This window comes from Carassius auratus, unplaced genomic scaffold (genome assembly GCF_003368295.1).
Source record: "Carassius auratus strain Wakin unplaced genomic scaffold, ASM336829v1 scaf_tig00215883, whole genome shotgun sequence".
Lineage (NCBI taxonomy): Eukaryota > Metazoa > Chordata > Actinopteri > Cypriniformes > Cyprinidae > Carassius > Carassius auratus.
In genome coordinates this window covers 43,876-65,536 of record NW_020528291.1, presented here as the reverse complement: position 1 = coordinate 65,536, position 21,661 = coordinate 43,876, and the positions used below count along the sequence as shown (strand labels likewise).

At 38.4% G+C, this 21,661-nt stretch overlaps 1 protein-coding gene across 1 annotated transcript; it reads right to left on the bottom strand.

Annotated features, from left to right (window-relative positions):
* Positions 1 to 3,516: 3,516 nt before the first annotated feature.
* Positions 3,517 to 20,044, bottom strand: LOC113096143 (butyrophilin subfamily 1 member A1-like). Its single transcript, XM_026261592.1, has 8 exons — positions 19,913 to 20,044; positions 19,553 to 19,612; positions 18,863 to 19,216; positions 18,149 to 18,418; positions 17,821 to 17,928; positions 15,243 to 15,284; positions 5,259 to 5,291; positions 3,517 to 4,741 (listed from the first exon to the last, which is right to left on the bottom strand). Exons 2-8 carry the CDS (start codon positions 19,608 to 19,610, stop codon positions 4,206 to 4,208), a joined length of 1,401 nt encoding a protein of 466 aa, XP_026117377.1. The 5' UTR covers positions 19,611 to 19,612; positions 19,913 to 20,044; the 3' UTR covers positions 3,517 to 4,205.
* Positions 20,045 to 21,661: the final 1,617 nt, after the last annotated feature.

Below are 21,661 nucleotides of genomic sequence, written 5' to 3'. Positions count from 1 at the left end.
CTGCCATGACCATCAGTTCTCTGACCTGAACCCTAGAAAACTGAAGAGGAGAGAGTATCAACATGAAGCTGTGAATCTGAAGGGTCTGGAGGGATTCTGGATGAAGGAATGGTCTCTGATTTCTTGTCAGGTGTTCTCCAAACTCATCAGGCATTATAGGAGAGAGATTTCTTTCTTTTTTTAAATAAAGGATCAAAATGATTAACAGTGCAGATTTATTTCCACGGGCTTCTTTGTGCCTTTCTTCCTAGGGTGCCAATAATTTTGATCTATAAAGGCTGAAATGACCATTTGGGACATGAACAGTTACAGTTAGCATTCATAATAAATAAATGTGTCTGAATAAATTCTGCTGATATGAGCATTCATAAGACGATTTTAAATAAGTTATTAGTGGCTTAGTTTTAAATTTCTGTATCACTAAACTTAAAATGTGACATTTTCACTTTTGGACCTTATTATATGATTATTGCAATGATAATGTTTTTTTCTAGAACATAATAAAAAAAAAAAACTAATGTATACTGAAAAAAAAGTGTCTTTGGATCAAATTAAATTACATCAGCATGTTACATGTAATCGATTTACTTCTTAGCTGAAAAAAATTAAATATGACAAAATCAAATGTTTATAGTCAACTGGAACTAACAATTTACTTTCAACTAAATATATTTTTTTACATGATTATACATCAAATTATCAGTATACATTTATTCGGATTTACTTTTTTTTTTTTTTTTTTTACATTACATGACTGAAAATGAGCAAAGACCATTTGGTATTCCAGAAGGCACAGAAGAGCTGATTGTGATCGAGGCCTGTAGAACAACATGCATCTATTTCAGGAGTCTGTTAACTGTCACAGGTTTAGTACAGTGATGGGGAGCTGTGATTTACTGATTGGTCAGTCTGAAATATCTCACAACTCTTCATGGTAGTTTTGATCAGGCCCTTGTCACTGTATGCTGGTCATTATGCTACTTTGATATTTCATTGTCCTGAAAATAGCAGTGAGTGAAATTTAATCTCCTTTTGTGTTCCACAGAAGGAACCTTGAAAGGACATGAAGGTGAGTAAAAGATGGCAAAATATTAATTTTTGGGTGAGCACTCCCTTTAAATCAAATGAGGCGTGTCTGATGATCCACGAGTTCTACAAGCTCTTACAGGTTTATAAAATACCAGATTTTAAGATTCTCATGTACTTGATCTTGTGTTAAACCAGCAGCAGAAACAACAAGAGACACACCTTTCCTAAGAAACCTTTTTCCTCATTCCACACGTTTCCACGTAAAACAGCGAGTTTTGCACTTGACTTTATATTATTCATTATAATTGCACAGCTATCTGAAAAAAAGGCATATTGTTTTCTACATTTTCTGTCTTTGAAGTATCTACAAGATTAAAAAAATATCTAGATCAACATCATGATGATTTCTTTGGTGAGTAGCTGTGTAATAAGTCAGATAATGTACAGTGAGCCTGTCATTTCAAAATAACCTCATAAATAACTTACTGTATTCCTTGCATAATTATTACATCTTCCTCCCTCTTTCTTTAATAAACACACTCTTCATCTCTTTAAAACACAACTCTTCAAGTCAAGTCACCTTTATTTATATAGTGCTTTAAACAAAATGCATTGCATCAAAGCAACTGAACTACATTCATTAGGAAAACAGTGTCTCAATAATGCAAAATGACAGTTAAACGCAGTTCATCATTGAATTCAGTGATGTCATCTCTGTTCAGTTAAATAGTGTCTGTGCATTTATTTGCAATCAAGTCAATGATATCGCTGTAGATGAAGTGACCCCAACTAAGCAAGCCAGAGGCGACAGCGGCAAGGAACCGAAACTCCATCGGTGACAGAATGGAGAAAAAAAGCTTGGGAGAAACCAGCCTCAGTTGGGGCCAGTTCTCCTCTGACCAGACGAAACCAGTCGTTCAATTCCAGGCTGCAGCAAAGTCAGATTGTGCAGAAGAAAAAAAGAGTTCATCATTACCTGATATTAAATCCATAATTCCACTAATATTCACCAGAGTCAAGCGATTGAACGTCATCTCTGAATGACACAGATGCTGAAATAGAAATATGACAAGTGAAAACATGTTTTATAATCAGAAACTCACAGAATGGTGTTAACATGAACATGTTCTGCTTCAGAATATTCACATACACAAACATTTATCAAATACATTTCATAAACACATCTACTGTACAATCATTTTCTGTTCCAGGAAAACTGTTAAACTGAAATACACTCTGTCACACGCACAAACAGATTCAGACGTCTGTGAATTCAGGCAGTGGATAGAGTTTATTATATTTTTCAAAATCCTGTTTCATAATTGTGTCTGAGTTAGTTCTGCTGATATGAGCATTCATAAGACGATTGTAAATAAGTTATTACTGGCTTAGTTTTACATTTCTGTATCACTGAACTTAAATGATGACTCAAAGAAGTGAAGTTTTTGCTCAGTGTTGATAAATCAAAATGTGACATTTTCACTTTTGGACCTTATTACATGATTATTGCAATGATAATGTTTTTATTGTGTATTAGAACATAATAAACAAAAAATACAAATGTACACTGAACAAAATGTGTCGTTGGATCAACTTAAATGACATCAACTTGTTACATGTAATCGATTTATTTACTTCTCAACTGAAAAATGAAAAAAATGAAGTATGACAAAATCAAATTTCTATATCAACTGGAACTAAAAATGAACTTTCAACTAAATATATTTTATATGATTATAAATCAAATTATAAGTATAGATTTATTTGGATTGATTTTAGATTTACTTCCAATTAAGTAAATCATTTACTTTTGCTCAATGACAAGACAGAAAAATAAATTCAATCGGATCAAGTATAAAACGTGCTTTTGAGTATCAACAAGGCAGTTGCACATTTATATTAATTAAAGAGAACAAATAATATATATTTTTTTGATGGTTTATAATTTTACCCAGTGATAGTTTCTATACAAGGCTTTAAAATGAGCTCAATAATGAATTTAGAAAAATTCAACAGAGCTCATTTAAATCTCCTCCTTGCAGATCTGTAATATTTTAATAGTAATAACTTTTTGCACTTGTATGTTTATTAACCATTTCCCCTTTATATGATTAAATAATGTGTATTAATTTGATGTTTTGTCAAATATTTCAGACTTTATGAGATAAACTGTCATATGGACAGCTGCTGTTTACTGACACTGACTGAAGAATACTTTCATTTTAAATATGAAATATTATCTAAAGTTTTTTTGCAGCTGCAAATGATCCTTGACTGAATACTTCAGTGTGGTTTTATTGTATTCATGTGTTTTCTCAACAGCTGTTAAAAAATATGATACTGATTTTTTTAAATTATTTTTATGATTACCTTCAGAAGACTTGGACCACAGAACTTGAGTTGAATGGACGACACTTATTTAATCCTGGAAATGATGCTGAACACTCAGAGAAGAATATGATCTAAATACAGTATTTATTACACAAACAATACTACTAATACTACTACTAACTACTCAATAAGAAAAACTACAAAAGGACTACAAACAGAACAGAACAGGAACAAAACAGGGCAGAATGTAACCTAAAAGTCCAAATAACACAAACACAAGGTGAACTAAACCAGGTTTACTGTGTGTATCAGTTCTTTTAGGAGCTTGACACTCAAAATCAATTCTGTTCGGAGAAGCTCAAACAGAAAAATAACAGAACATTTAAAACTTTCATTTAATTTAACTGTTATTCAATGAAATAGAAAATCAATGAGAAATCAAATTAATAATAAAAAAACAGTAATTAAAAACATTCATACACAGACAGCAAACAGTGTTGAAGGAGAAACAGTGAACTGCACGATGAGCTCTTCATGATGCTTTTCATTCATCATCTACAGATCAAAACATTATTCATCATAAAGTAAAGCCTCTGTCTCTTAAAGAAATTCATATGTACATAGGCATTATTTATATTTATTTACAAAAAAAGCAATTTTACACATTTAAAGCAGAAGTCTTAAACCCAAAATATTTTATGATCACAGAAAACATAAAATCACCCTTGTGTGACCATATTTTTGACTGGAAGCGCAAATAATATTTAGTATTTATTGCTGTTACACTTTTTAAATTGTATTTTGGTTTGTTTCTGTGGATCATGTAAATTCAGTCTCTGATCTCATTAATAATCATCACAGATAATCAGTGGAGTGGGGTCTTCATTATACAGATGCCCCAAACTAACAAATGGATAGAGTTTCTCATTAAAAGACTGATTAGTGAAAGAGTAGATATGAGACATGGACTCCACATCACAAAAGGAGACGAAACCCTTCTCATAATTCACAAACACACTGATCCTCTGAGGATTCACACTCGGAGAAAGAGAGACAGATGAAGACTCATGAGCCTGATACTCCCCATTATACAGACCCACAGCCCAGTATCCATCCTCAGGAATCACATTGATCGACCCTGTCCTGTTCACAGATTCTCTGGTCACTCCTAAATCCCACTCAGTTTGTCCCTTCACCTGCACCTCAAAGTAGAAACACCCCGAGGAGAATCCATCCTTCCCAAGAACACCAAGATAATTTTTAAATCTGTTTTTTCCTCCATCCACTCTTTCTGTTCGACTCTTTCCATCTCTCACTTGTTTCCCATCATCAGACACGGTGAGACGAGGATGAGCCGTATCAGCATCCAGAATCACATTCACTGGGGAAAATATTGAAAATCTGCTTTACACATGAATATATCATAAAATAAAGACAATTACTTATTTTTATAGGAATCATGAGAACTTTACAAGACAAACTAAAATAAAGATACTCCACTTATCGTTTAATAAATTATATTATAAACAATAATGTTCATAATTTTGATAAATAATTATTATAAATAATTTATATTAAAATAAGTAATTATGCCATGAAACATGCCTTTAATTAAAATAAATAATTATGTCTTTTACTCAGCCTTGTGTGTTCTTAAATGTGTGAGAGCTAAAAACAGAAAGTATGAAGTTATGAAAGCTTCATCTTTAGATCAATAATGAAATCATCTCTTGAAGACCAACAAAACCCAAGAAGACTTTATACAGTTTATATATCTTATTATAAAGTATAATTAATTGAATATACATATGAATGCACAGCATGTTCATTCACTGTTTTGCAGAATAATTCAAAGGTAATGAATTATATTTTATTTTAGCAATACAAAACAAATTCACCTTGAGGGATGATAGTCTTCAGTTGATCACGTTCTAAAGAAAATCAGAAAAAGACGTGAAAAGTAGATTAAAGTTCTGTCATGTTTATTACTCTGACAAACAAGTAATGATCGTGTAGTTGTGTGTATAGTGTGTGTTAACATCACAGGAGTGTGTATCAGGGGTCTGTGTGTGTATAGTGTGTGTTAACATCACAGGAGTGTGTATCAGGGTCTGTGTGTGTATAGTGTGTGTTAACATCACAGGAGTGTGTATCAGGGTCTGTGTGTGTATAGTGTGTGTTAACATCACAGGAGTGTGTATCAGGGGCTGTGTGTGTATAGTGTGTGTTAACATCACAGGAGTGTGTATCAGGGGTCTGTGTGTGTAGTGTGTGTTAACATCACAGGAGTGTGTATCAGGGGCTGTGTGTGTATAGTGTGTGTTAACATCACAGGAGTGTGTATCAGGGGCTGTGTGTGTATAGTGTGTGTTAACATCACAGGAGTGTGTATCAGGGGCTGTGTGTGTATAGTGTGTGTTAACATCACAGGAGTGTGTATCAGGGGCTGTGTGTGTATAGTGTGTGTTAACATCACAGGAGTGTGTATCAGGGGACGTGTGTGTATAGTGTGTGTTAACATCACAGGAGTGTGTATCAGGGGTCTGTGTGTGTAGTGTGTGTTAACATCACAGGAGTGTGTATCAGGGGCTGTGTGTGTATAGTGTGTGTTAACATCACAGGAGTGTGTATCAGGGGCTGTGTGTGTATAGTGTGTGTTAACATCACAGGAGTGTGTATCAGGGGCTGTGTGTGTATAGTGTGTGTTAACATCACAGGAGTGTGTATCAGGGGCCTGTGTGTGTATAGTGTGTGTTAACATCACAGGAGTGTGTATCAGGGGCTGTGTGTGTATAGTGTGTGTTAACATCACAGGAGTGTGTATCAGGGGCCTGTGTGTGTATAGTGTGTGTTAACATCACAGGAGTGTGTATCAGGGGCCTGTGTGTGTATAGTGTGTGTTAACATCACAGGAGTGTGTATCAGGGGTCTGTGTGTATAGTGTGTGTGTTAACATCACAGGAGTGTGTATCAGGGGTCTGTGTGTATAGTGTGTGTGTTAACATCACAGGAGTGTGTATCAGGGGTCTGTGTGTGTATAGTGTGTGTTAACATCACAGGAGTGTGTATCAGGGGCCTGTGTGTGTATAGTGTGTGTTAACATCACAGGAGTGTGTATCAGGGGTCTGTGTGTGTATAGTGTGTGTTAACATCACAGGAGTGTGTATCAGGGGCTGTGTGTGTGTAGTGTGTGTTAACATCACAGGAGTGTGTATCAGGGGTCTGTGTGTGTATGGTGTGTGTTAACATCACAGGAGTGTGTATCAGGGGTCTGTGTGTGTATGGTGTGTGTTAACATCACAGCAGTGTGTATCAGGGGCCTGTGTGTGTATAGTGTGTGTTAACATCACAGGAGTGTGTATCAGGGGCTGTGTGTGTGTAGTGTGTGTTAACATCACAGGAGTGTGTATCAGGGGCCTGTGTGTGTATAGTGTATGTATTAACATCACAGGAGTGTGTGTCAGGGGTCTGTGTGTGTATAGTGTGTGTTAACATCACAGGAGTGTGTATCAGGGGCTGTGTGTGTATAGTTTGTGTTAACATCACAGGAGTGTGTATCAGGGGCTGTGTGTGTGTAGTGTGTGTTAACATCACAGGAGTGTGTATCAGGGGCTGTGTGTGTATAGTGTGTGTTAACATCACAGGAGTGTGTATCAGGGGTCTGTGTGTGTATAGTGTGTGTGTTAACATCACAGGAGTGTGTATCAGGGGTCTGTGTGTGTATAGTGTGTGTGTTAACATCACAGGAGTGTGTATCAGGGGCTGTGTGTGTTTAGCTAGAAATATGAGATAATGTTCTTGTTAATGTTTACTAATGTACTTATTAAAGTTACCTATTGATTAACAGATCAGTATTTAATGTAAATTAAAATATTTACAAATATCATTAAACTTTCAATTCATATGATCATGCACTTTTTAAAATCTACAAATAATTTGAACAGAAATTAAACAGTGATTACAAACTTATTTGTCACTGTACTTATGAACACTAATGTCATTAAACTTCAGTTCATATCACCTAATGCTCTTCTTTATATTTTCAAAAATGTTTATTAAACAGTTTAATCAGTCATTTTAACTCTTTATTATTCAGTGAACTATTCATGTTATAATATTATTAATTAACTCATAATCACAGTCTGTAAAGTTCATATATTTGGTCTAAGTTTGTTGTGTAGACTTCTATTCACACATCTTAACAAATTATTTATTAATTATTTGTTCATGTTTTTGCAGAAGCCAATCTAAAGTGGAAACTATTCATCATTTTTAAATGTTTATAAATGTTTAATAATCTTTCAGTATCTTTATGATCATTGGACTTTTATCTGCTGTAACAATGTTTGTGTAAAGAGTGATTAGTTAAGTTTATGTAAATGCTTCTTAATGACGTAACCCACATTATAATTTGGGTGAAAAACATGTTTTTATTGCCTCAACACTTATATTAATATACTTTATCACTAAACAGGGACTTCCTTTAATCATATATCAGCAGAAGAAAACAAATCTTTTTTTCAAGAAAAAAAATATACACAGAATAAACTATGTTCCCTTACAGTAACCAAACTGACCCCTCTACACTCTTGACCTCGTACCAGGCATGTACTGGCCATCGGGACTACCGGGAGATTCCCGATGGGCCGCGGTCTGGTTGGGCCGGTGCATTATGTATTTTGTTTTCTAATCATTAATAATCGCAAATATATTCGTAATTATATTGTTGTATGGTACAATTCTGGTCTTATGTGTCTCTCCCATGAAGCTGTATGATGCTTTTATTTATTTATTTATTTACGTTAGTCACAATAATTTATTTAAAACATAAAAAAGCAGTATAAAGAACAGATAAAACAACGCGTGCGCATGATGCTGATGCGAGCTGCAAGACGTGACGTGTTCACTGCTCATTGGCCAATCAGAATCAAGTTCTAGCCTTGAAAAGCGGCCGCTTTACAACTGCAACGAACATCTCGGTTACGTATGTAACCATGGTTCCCTGAATAGGGAACGAGATGCTGCGGTGACGTCACCACGTATGGGAACACCTCCGGTGTGACGAATGTCTGAAGCCCTATACCATCCCGCCAATCCTATTGGCCAAATGGCGCATAGCACCACCCTACGCATGCGCACGCATGATATACCTGGGTGCAGCGCGCCATTTCGCTCAGATTTCATGACTGAAGATGAAGAAATTATCAAGGTACGGAACGGCCAGAACCGCAGCATCTTGTTCCCTATTCAGGGAACCATGGTTACACACGTAACCAAGATGTTCCCTTTCATAGGTCACTTCGATGCTGCGGTGATGTCACCACGTATGGGAACGATATACCGCCTGACGTACCTGATAACTGAGATCCGAGGAAGCATCTGCTCAAGCGGAGAGAACCCGGGAGCCAGGAGCCATCCTCACATCTAGACTGTAGGACTTGATAAAAGTGCTCGGTGAGGACCATCCTGCCGCAGCACAGATATCATCCATAGAAGATCCACTGAGAAAAGCTTGAGAAGAAGCCACAGCTCGAGTGGAATGAGCTATAACTCCTAAGGGCGAAGCGAGTCCGCGCGCCTCATAGGCCAAAGAAATTGCCTCCACCAGCCAATGGGACATGCGCTGCTTTGTAACCGCATGACCCTTACTTTTATGTCCAAAACAGACAAACAGCTGGTCAGATTCACGCCAAGGGGCTGTACGATCCACATAAGTCTTCAAAGCTCTAACAGGGCAAAGACTTAGATCTCCTGACCCAGCCTCAGCAGGTGAAAAAGCTTCCAGGACCACTTGCTGAAAGCGAAAGGGGTTAGATGTGACCTTAGGAACATAGTTAGGCCTGGGCCGCAGCAGCACCTTCACAGAGCCCGGTGCAAATTCCATGCATGAGGGTGAAACAGAAAGACCCCGTAAATCCCCAACTCTCTTGAGGGAGGATAAAGCCATAAGAAGAAGTGTCTTCAGTGTCAAGAATTTATCCGATACAGTCTCCAAGGGCTCAAACGGATGCCCTGATAATCCTAGCAACACAATGGATAAATCCCACGAAGGAACTCGCACAGGGCGGAAAGGCCTCAGCCGTCGCGCACCCTGTATGAAACGAGAAACTAGTGGATGACGCCCCACAGAGGCACCGCCTATGTATTCGTGGTAAACTGAAATGGCTGCCACGTAAACCTTTAAAGTGGCTGGTGTAACGCCATCCGAAAAACACTCCTGGAGGAACTCCAGCACTGAAGCCACTGGGCAGTAAACTGGATCCACATTACGATTGCCACACCAGGCTGTAAACAGTCTCCACTTGAAAGCATATAAGCGTCTCGTAGAAGCTGCTCTAGAATTCAATATAGTCTCAGTGGTTTCAACAGAAAGACCGGGACATACTAATGCACTCCGCTCAGTGGCCACGCCCACAGTTTCCACAGATCTGGCCTCGGGGGCCAAATCAGCCCCTGTGCTTGTGATAACAAATTCTGTCTGAGGGGAATCTCCCACGGAGAGCCCGCAAGCAGACTGATCAGATCCGCAAACCACGGCTTCGTGTGCCATCGCGGAGCCACCAGCAGCAGCTGTTACACTCTGTCCCGCCGTATTCTGCATAATACCGCTGGGATCAAACGAATCGGAGGAAAAGCATACAGACTGGTCCTGGGCCAGCTGTGAGCTAACGCATCCACGCCCAGGGGCGATGGGGAGCATAGGGAGAACCGTAGCGGGCAATGCGTAGTCGAATAAATCCACTTTCGCTTTGCCGAATATCCGCCATAAAAGATTCACCGTCTGGGGGTGTAATCGCCATTCTCCCTGTTCCAGAGCCTGTCTGGATAGCAAGTCCGCTCCGAAATTCAATCGTCCGGGGACATGAACGGCCCGGATCGACAGAAGTTTGTCTCGAGACCACAGAAGAACATGCCTCGCCAGCCTGCACAGGGGGCGAGAGTGCAATCCTCCTTGATGGTTCAGGTAAGACACAACCGCTGTGTTGTCCGATCTGAGCAGCACATGACGGCCAATCAGCAGATCCGTGAAATACTGGAGAGCCAGAAAAACTGCCAGTAATTCCAGTCTGTTTATGTGCCAGCCGCGCTGAGCCACTGTCCATACTCCGTGGGCTGGGCGCCCTCGACACACAGCTCCCCAACCAGTCAAAGACGCGTCCGTCGTGACAGTCTCTCGGAAAGCATAAATTCCCAGTCGAACTCCTGACAGGAGAAATTCGGTTGACATCCATAATTTTAGCGACATCACACACCGCCGTGTCACCGAAATCGATGCGGAAGACAACGGGGTGAAATATTCCGCCTTTTCGTTCACCACTGAAAGGGGCGCATTTGAAGCAATCCCAGACGAATCACGGGGGATGCTGCTGCCATTAGACCTAAGAGCCTGAGGCACAATCTCACTGTCACCGTGCGACCCGCTTTGAAGTGCCGCACGCATGACGCAATCGACTGAGCACGCGGGAGAGAAAGCTTCGCTGTCATCGCGCGAGAGTCCAAATCTATTCCCAGAAAAGTTATCCGTTGAGAGGGAGTTAAAACACTTTTCTTGAAATTTGTGCGTAAGCCCAGGTTGTTTAAATGATTCAGCACAAGATCTCGGTGAGAGTGTGCCTGAGTCTGCGATTGCGCTAGCACCAGCCAATCGTCCAAATAATTCAACACACGAACGCCCTGGAGCCGCAACGGGGCCAGAGCTGCGTCCATGCATTTGGAGAAAGTACGGGGCGCTAAAGCCAAGCCAAAGGGAAGAACGCGGTACTGATACGCTTTGCCCTCTAAAGCGAATCTGAGGAACTTCCTGAGTCTCTTGACGATCTGAATATGGAAATACGCATCCTTCAGATCGATCGTAATAAACCAATCGTTTGGTCGGATCCGAGACAGAATAGACTTTACCGTCAACATCTTGAATTTGCTCGGCCTGAGTGCAAGATTCAGACGGCGTAAATCCAGAATGGGCCGTAATCCGCCGTCTTTTTTCGGTACCACGAAATAACGGCTGTAAAAACCTGTCTCCATCTGAGAGGGGTGTACTTCTTCTATAGCCCCTTTGCTCAGCAGAGTTGACATTTCCTGTCGCAGCACCGCCATTTCCGTAGACTTCACCGTAGTGGAAAGAATTCCGCGGAAAGGAGGCGGGCCTTTTTGAAACTGAATGGTGTATCCATGACAAATCGTGCGTAACACCCATTGAGAAATGTCGCAAACAATATTAGCGGTTTCAAAACTTCCGCTCCCTGCAACGCTGTCATACGCGTTAAAACGGCTGGACACGAAAAACCTGTGGTGTTCGTGCACCGGGGAAGCGTATGCACAAGAGTCGTTGCGTCCCATTGAGTATAATCCTGAAACGTGTCCACGGCAGGAATTAGGCCAACAGATGGAACATCGGGCTCTGCCGCTAGCGAAAAAGCGGCGGCTGCGCGAGCCGTCACAAACGGGCCGTTTGTGTAGGGTCCTTGAGTCGTCCCTCGAACTCCGAAAGCAGGATTGCGCAGAGTGTCTGAGGGAGCGTCTGACATTACAGCTCGATCCAATGCTGCTCGAGGCGCTGTTTGCGGCGAGACAGTCAATGTTTGGGCATGGGGACTGCAATGAGAGTGTAGGATGCGCGAAAGCAGTCCGACAGCGCTCTCTAGCGGAGGGCACAGTCCCTGGCAAGCAGCAAAATGATCAGGAGCTCCTATTCGGTACCCGAGAACGAGAGGCCTTTCACAGATGATTCGCTATTCCTGAAGGAATGAAATCTGAGCGAAATGGCGCGCTGCACCCAGGTATATCATGCGTGCGCATGCGTAGGGTGGTGCTATGCGCCATTTGGCCAATAGGATTGGCGGGATGGTATAGGGCTTCAGACATTCGTCACACCGGAGGTGTTCCCATACGTGGTGACGTCACCGCAGCATCGAAGTGACCTATGAAAGGGAAATTCAGTATGTTAAATGATAAACTATCTAAGCGTAAAGGAGGGGCCGAACGCTGAGAGAGAGAAAACGACAAGAACTTGAGGCAGATGCCACCAAATGTGTCAAGAAATGTCAATTATTTGCTGGAAGGCAAAAGACTTACGTCAGCAGGCCGGGACTTGACTGCTGAGGTGAGACAGAAGTGTAATGATACACGTAGGCTGCTCAGTGCTTTAAGTGGGCCGGTACGCACCGGTACTCAGTACCGCCACTTCCAAATATAGCTCTTGAGCGTACCGCCACCTCTCCGTGCGCCCAGAACGTGCTTTTAGTGTACCGGTACGCTCATTTGGACATCTGTTTTAATAGAGGTTTTAATCTTTTACTTGCACTGCCGATTTTCAGAGCGCCCTTCACAATGCAATTTTTTTTTAAAGCTTGATGAAGAGAGCGCAAGTTGCTGCAGCTGCGAGGAGGACAGTGATGCACGCGTACAGGAGTGATTGACAGTTCATGGCACTGTGTACAAAAAATACTCCGCTACACAATTATTTCGTTATTTTCGTTTAAGCTTATTAACGTTAGCGCTAACGCACTGTTACAACAGTCATTGTTTTTTTTTTTTTTACAATGACATTTGAGTTTATGATTTTAATGTTGCTGTTTCTTGTGGCAGACTAAAGAGTAATGACAGACGGTTGATCTTTGAATAAAAATGTGTTTAGTTAAGGTTTGAAATTCATTATCTTTTATTATAGGCTATGACCCCCCCCCAATGTATGATTGATGTATATATAGACATGAAGTGTGTGTGTGTGTGTGTGCGCGCGCATGTTTACATGCATAGTGGGCCGGTCTGGATGAAGTCCAGGGCTGATTTTTTGTCCCAGTCCAGCCCTGCCTCGTACCCATCCCTTAAACACCCACCAAACCCTAACATTCACCATCTCACACCTCAACAGCAGCAAAAGTGTTGTACATTAACAAAAGCTTTCAATCGTTGTATAACATCTGTTAAAATCATCTGTAGATTTTCAAAGCGAGCATGATCATATGAATCAAGCTTAATGACATTTATGAACATTTTAATTTACATTATTTATCTGTTGATCATTAGAAAATGTTTAGTAAACATTAACCACACAGTATCTTATGTTTCTAGCTATTTGAATATATATTAAGTAGTGATCTGTTAAGCATTATATAATGTTTGTTAACCCTTTGGTCCTCTTCGTTTAGGAGTCACACTTGCCTCATTTGTGGTCAAAAGTGACAAAAATGCAATATTTTACATTAAAATAGAGTGATGGCATTTAAAAAACATTTTGTGAAGTGAGAATTGGGCCATCTGGAGGAATTAAAAAATAAAAACTTGTGCAATGTTGCATAACCTCTTGTATTACGACCCTGTACAGATATATACAGAGGCTTTTGGATTCTCGCTGTTTTTAGACATAATTTCTACATTTATGTAGGGTTTGCATTTAGATATATATCTAAACATTCTTAAAGACTACCTTTTGTCAAGGTTTAGATATTTTTGGTTAGATAAGTATCAGGTTTTACATTATGATTACAGTCAAACATTAAAATCTTGTTAGAAAGGGAATACATAGAAAACATTTTTGTTACTCAGTATTTGAAAATTAAAAATTCTAACAAAATAAGGAATGGATAGTGATAATTCAAAACATTTTATACAAACATTTTGTAATTAACTGATATTTTATTCAATGTAATTCAATAAATGTTACTTCATGTATTTTCTAAATTTGCTCTGTTGCAGTCTTACCAGTTCATTTCTGTGTATATATATATTTACAGGTGCATCTCAATAAATTTGAATGTCGTGGAAAAGTTCATATATTTCAGTAATTCAACTCAAAGTGTGAAACTTGTGTATTAAATAAATTCAGTGCACACAGACTGAAGTAGTTTAAGTCTTTGGTTCTTATAATTGTGATGATTTTGGCTCACATTAAACAAGAACCCACCAATTTCTCTATTAGTCTGCTGAGTATTTCAGGCCGTGGTGAACTCAATGCGGTGTTTAGAAACATTTTTTTTCTTCTGCTGGGTGGTTAATACTGGGTCTTTCTCTTCCTTTGAATTGCAAATGATTCAAGTTGATCATACGGATCCCTTTTATTGTATTTTAATTTATCGTCCACCTGGTCCTAATAGCTCCTTCTTAGATGATTTTAGTGATTTTTTTTATAATCTATTCTTAATCTCTCTAGAGTTGTGATTACTTGGTACTGGTCCTACTCATATAACGGGACATACTTTAAATCTTGTTTTTAGTCTTAAATATTGTTCTGATCTATCTATCTATATGAGGATCTTTTTATTTCAGATCATAATTGTATTCTATTTAACATATTTATTAATTTAAATTCATCATCATGTAGACGGGTAATTAAGTCTCGCCTAACCTTTCTGAAGAAAACTTTTGTGCTGCTTTTGAAAATTCCTCAGTTATTACGTCAAACAGTAGTGTTGATGTTCAAGTACAAATTTTTTAGGAGTATTGACTTTTTAAATCTTGGATGAAGTTGCTCCAATGAAATCCAGATCAGCTCATCTGTTTAACTCTCCTTGGATGAATGATAAATAAACCTGTCGTAAAATTGAGCGTTTGAGGATATCTACTCGACTACTAACTAACAGCCTTTAAAATAACTTCTAATAAATATAATAAATCATTTTTAAGTTGGTTGCTCAGTTTGCTGTGTTTTTCGCCAGTACACTCGGTTTCTTTTGTGTTCACTAAAAAAATACAGCTTGTGTTATATATTGTTTTTGCAACCAGCCATAACATTATCTGAATAAATATACATTATAGAAACAACTGGTGACCATTTACCAGATCCAAGATATACACAAAATAAAAATTAATACACAGTTAAAACAGTGTTTTCCGGCTGACTTTAAACAAAAAATTAATTAATAATGTAATAAAGATAAATTCACCATGTTGTAGTCTGTTCTTCTCATTCTGTAGTCGATCGTGATCTGAAGAAGATTCAGAATAAAGACAAGAGAAAACAGCATTCAGACAACAAATACAAATATAATTTGTGAACAATAACTACAAATTACATGACCTAAGATATACTCCAAAGTATATGAATACGGATGAATATGGATGAAAACAGCCTTAATACTGAATTAACTTAATGATCAGACTTTAGTTTGGGGACCAATTCTCACTATTAACTAACTAACTGATTAACTATTAACTGCAACGTTTGCCTCAAACTAATTTGCTGCTTATTAATAGTAAGGTAGTTGTTCAGTTTAGATATGGACTTTTTTTGGCTATTAACCTATTTTAACTTCTATACACTTTGTAAATCAAGCAAAAATAACGACTTACAAAATAAAGAGCAAAAGGGAGAAGAACGAGACCGTGCCAAAACAAAGAAAGAAACAAAACATAACCAACCTTACTAAAAACAAAAACTTCAAATCTAACTCAACCATCAATATTCACAAACAAACCCCTATATAAAAGAAAAGAAAATGTAATGACGTCATTGGCGATGATTGCCCTTGATTCAAGCCTTCGGTTTACCCGCGCTCATAACACTAGCACAGAATCAGTTCAGAATCAATCCCCAAAAGAATCAGTTCGGTTCAGACGCTCTGTGTGTCAGTTTGCTTCACACTGAATCACACATGCACAGTATCATCAGCTCCTCGATTTTTGAATCGGACGTGTCTGACAGAAACGGTTCTTGACTCGAGAACGAGTCATTATCTGGCTTGGAACCAGGGGGCAAGGAAGTCGACCGGAAGTTGAAGTCGGCCGGGTGCCGCCATCTTGTAGCAGAACTTCACTTGCTTTAGCATCCCATTGACTCCCATTAATTTCTGAATAACTTTACATCTGAGGCGTTTAAAGACTCAGTTTGTCCATTATTTATTTCTAAAGATACACGGCAATGTATAAAGGGCTCCATTGCCTTCTATGTTACATTATGGCCCCGTAGAAACAGTTTTTGTAAAAAAATAGGCTAACAATTGCGTCATAACCACTCGACTCTCTGTCGAATTACCGTACAGACAGGAGGAGAAGCTCGCAGGCAATTAACTTAATATGGCGTACTGGCGTTATATTTTAAAATACTATACAAAATAATTAATCAGAATACTTACTCCTGCTCACTCACGACAAAGAACTCCCCGCTCAAGCTCGCCGTCTCTGTGTCCATTTCTTTTACTGTCTATGCTCGGAACCCTAACAATTGTTTCATATACAATATTATATAATACAATTTTTATAATAATGTTATATCTATAAATGTTGATTAATTATAATAAAAAAGCAATTGAGTAAATATATAAATGTAATTTCTCTGTATAGTTTAGCTCAGAAAAAAAAGAAAAAATTAAGTGTGTTAAAAAAAGATTTAAAATGTTTTTTTATTTATTTTTTATTTATTTATTTTTTTTAAGAATTTTCTTCTGCTCACCAAGCCTGCATTTATTTGATACAAAATACAGCAGAAACAATAATATTGTGAAATATCTTTAATATTTAAAATAACTGCTTTCTACTTGAATATATTTTAAAATTTAATTTATTCCTGCCATATCAAGATTGAATTTTTAGCATCATTACTACAATCACATGATCCTTCAGAAATCATGCTAATATTCAGATTTGCTGCTCAAAAAAAAGTAATTATTATTATGATGTTGAAAACAGCTGAGTAGAATTGTTTCAGGTTTCTTTGATGAAAATAAATTTCAGAAGAGCAGCATTTATCTGAAATAGAAATATTTTGTAACATTATAAATGTCTTTATCAATTTAAAACATCTTCGTTAAATGAAAGTTTTAATTTATATAATTCCCATTTTTTATACCACGGTGGAGTTATACACTGATTTTCTGTCATGACCTCCTGAATTAACCTTGGCCACTCCCTGGCCACCCCAACATTGTGTGTCTTTTCATTTACGCAGATGACACTCAAATCTATCATCCAGTTAAGAAAAACAACTCCATTGCGATCACTTCCCTTCTCCAACATTTAGAGGAGGTTAAATTATGGCTAGCCCAAAATTTCCTCTTCTTAAACGAGGACAAGACCGAGGTAATTGTTTTCGGTGCAAATGAGAACTCTCAGTGTATAAGCCCTGAGCTAGAAAGTTTATCAGTTTTTAGATCCTCATGGGTGCAGAACTATTATTATTGACCAACAATTAAAATTTGATAGACATATCTCCTCAGTTATTGGATTCAGTTTCTATCAGCTTTGTTTATGGTCAAAAATTAAACACTTTCTCAAGCTAAAATCTCTAGAAATGCCTGTTCATGCGTTTGTTATATCGCGTCTAGATTACTGCAATTCTTTATATTGCGATATATCTAAATCTCAAATTGCGTGACTTCAGCTTGTCCAAAATGCTGCAGCCAGACTTCTTTTGAAGTGTCGGAAACATGAAATGTGCTTTATAAATAAACTTGCCTTGCCTTAAAAATTATCTCCATACTGCTTTATTTACATACAATATATGAAATAAGAAAACAAGTATTTTACCTCTGTTTTTACGAGCAAACACAGCTATCAGTATTCCAGCAATCACACTGAGCACAACAGCAACTGAAATCATGATGACTGAAGTCCTCCAAGAACTAAACATATTACCTGCAAAACAAAACAGTAATTAAGCACATTGTGTAAAATAAACATATTTAAATGAAATTATTAAAACATATAATGTTCAGTTCTGAGTTGTACATAGACAGTAAAATGTTTTAGCTTTAAATAATGTAATGGACTGAGCTGATAATTATTAAATAGTTTTATTGCATTAAAAATACCACAAAAAGATGACAAAACTACAGTAACAGAAGTCAGTACTTACTTGAGCTGATAATCAGTGCCTCAATCATGTGATGTCTCAGTTTGACTCTGCAGTGAATCTTGTCACTGTGATGTACAGTGGTGGTGTGTTTCACACTGAATCTGTCTGTGTTTCTGTGTGTCTCTGTAGTTTCTGAACGCAAACTGACTCCTTTACTGTCCAGCCACTCAAGATCAGGTTCAGGATACCAGCCTTCAGATTCACACTGTAGATGAAGCCCTCCTGAATGATCAAACCCATCTACAGTGATCACTGGAGGACGTCCTACAGCTACCGACCGACAAGAAGAACATTCGGTTGTTTTTCTGGCTTTTTAAAGTTAGTTAGAGCATGTTAAAGCTGGAATACTCTACATCACTTTTTCCCCGATTTTATCCCAATTTACAGTCTGGAGAAGTTAACTCTAGTTTTTGATAGTACACAGTCTGCAGATCTGAGTTGACAGATGCAGAAAACCATGCAGTTTATGATGTACACAGACTCAGATTTTTAGATCAAACTTTTCAGCCAATTTTAGGACACATATTGTTTTCATTTGTCACGCGTCTCCTAGCAACAAGACCCATGTTTCTGGGTGAGTTTATCAGAAAAACTTGAAAGGCTGGTGTGTGGTGGCCAGCTTTATTTTGTGTTTAATTACAAAGTCATTAAGTATATGGTTTTAAAATCTGTAGGTTTTTACTTTATGCCTTTAGTTTTCACTGGTTTACTCACCTTCAACTCTGACATCAACAGTGGTATCATCATACCAGGATTTGGACTGAATAAAACACTTATAAAGTCCTTCATCAGAGACTTGGACTGATGAGAGTTTGAGTGATGCATCTCCTCTCTGTAGTTCTGGATGATTCAGTTTTGTTCTCTCTCTGTAGGACTGAATCTGATTTCTGTTTCTGTCTTCATGATCCTCATAAAGATGCACTAGTTGTGAGTCTTTCAGATCAGATCTAAACCACTCCAATCTCATGTCCACAACACTGATGTTGGGTTTGACTGAACACGGCAGAATCACATCTTCACCAGCTGCAGCAAACACAGGATCTGAAGATCCCACGACTTCATACCGCTCTGTTACAAGAGAAAGAGAGCAGGTCTAATTAAATGTGAACCTCCGGTCAGTTGAACTGTCATCATTCAAGGACTACAGTGTTCACATGTAAAGCAATGACTGTCCTTCTCCACACAGCTCTGCATCTGATCATCTCTGCTTGAAAACACTGCTTGTGTGTGTTTTTCCACTGTTTTATTAACTTTGATAAATGGCTCTCTGTAAACTTAATTCTAATCAAGTAGCCATGTAATAAATGACATACTGTACAGTGACCTGGTCACCTGAACTATAAACTAAAGTTTAATTATAGCCTAAATATAGCTTCAGCTCTTTTCATGTGTGTGAATAGTTACCTGATCTTGAATCTGTAATTCCACTAAAAATCAGCAAAGTCAAACAAATGAACTTCATCTCTAAAGGACACAAAGGAAAATAAAACATTATAATAAACAGTCAGCTCGTGTGTTAACATGCATGTGTTCACTCTGAATACTTGCACTTACACATCTACAATCAACTGCATAAATTAGTCCGAAGCAAGACACAAAAGCAAAGCGTGTATCAATATGTAGTATTGTTTCAATTTATCATTTTTAAAAATTTATTTGAATGGTTTAGTATCACTTCTAGACCTAACTAACCGGTTAAACACATCTGAAGTCACACAGACACTTGTTCAGGTAAATGTGTTTTTCGGTCGGTTCTTGACTTACCTTCATTTGAGCATTAATGTGTTCACAGAAGTTTCTGAAGAAATTATTTATGTGATTATTAGATATTAACAAAATGTTGAGATCGAAAGGAGAACATTCTGCCTCATTTTCTCTTTCACAATTTACCTGTTCACAAAGACACGCCCTAATCCTCCTGCAGCTGCTCCTACTTGAAAAAATGTCAGCCTCTAGCGAGCATTCACAGTAACAATGATCAAATCCAAACCGTTTGTTAGGTCAGTAAACATCAGTGCTGTTTAATTCATCAGTTGATAGTAATGTCAGACAGCAGACCTGAAGACTGTGGAGCTGCTGTGCTGCTGTCAGTGTCTCATCGCTTCTACAGCACACAACAGACTGAGAGCAGAGGAGACGCTCCACAGCATCATCACAGACACCACAACATTCAACATACACTCATGTTTGAGCTGCATTATACTGATCAAAAGTGACATCTATAATGTCAAAGATTTACATTTCACAAAATGTGTTTTTTTTTATTCATCAAAGAATCCTAAAACAAAACATCACAATTGTTTTCAACATCAATAGCATCAAATCAGCGTTTTTGGCGCCACATATTGTTGTGGTTGTATTACTGACATGCCAAATATATATATATATATATATATATATATATATATATATATATATATTACAAAGACTTGGTGAACATAAGACACTTCTTGAAAACACAATGTAAAAAATCTTACGATCTAAAACATTTGAATGGTAAAGTTTCAGAAACTTAAGTTATATACTGTATTAAAATGTTTAAAAGTATGTTTGTTCAAAAAAGGATCCTTCTCCAAACATGATTTCCAAGCAGAGATGAAGAAACTGCTGGATATCCTGGCCAGATCACTGTAATCTGAGAAAGAGGTGATAAAAGAACAAAAACAGGTTTAATGCTGTCATGTTTGATCTAGGGATGGCCGTTTTACGCAAATATCACATTCGAATATTTGAGCTCACAAAAAAACGAATATTCGAATATTCGTTTATTTCACTAGTTCACGCTTACATATAATTAGCTGAGGTATGGTATGCGTATTTGGCGTGCTGTCCGGGGAAGGGCTCCGAGCTCGGGAATTGCCCGAACCTAGAGTACCCCCCCTTCCCCGTATATTGTAAAGTGAACTTGAAGTGAGGAGATGGGGTGGAGGAGGGATGCTGATAAACCGTCAATGGATAGAGGTAAGTCAGCGATATTTATACTGTGGGATTGATTACTTGATTGTGGTCCACCTGTGATGATTAGGCTAAGTATCTGACGCGCTCCTCCCGAATCTTCATTGATAATTACATTTCACTAGTTCACGCTTACATATAATTAGCTGAGGTATGGTATGCGTATTTGGCGTGCTGTCCGGGGAAGGGCTCCGAGCTCGGGAATTGCCCGAACCTAGAGTACCCCCCAAAAAGGCAAGTGTACAAGAGGACAGCCGCCAGTTTAAAGAATGCCCCCCCAAAAAAGCAGAGTACTGGCGGGGGCTGATTTGGTTTCTGAGAAGTTGACTCGTTGGCAGGCTGGAAGGGCCTACGTACTCCGGAGGGAGCGACTTGGGAGTTTGGAGAGTAGGCCCTACCGGCTGCAGCTAGTGAACTATGTGGTTGTTGGCGCCCGGTCGGTAGGGCTCGGGCCGATGCTCAACTGGAGCTTTTTGGTGTTGGAACGGTGAGCCCTACCGGCCGATGAGGAGGAGCAGCGTGGTTGTGGTGCCCGACCGGGAGGACCCGAGTTGCCTC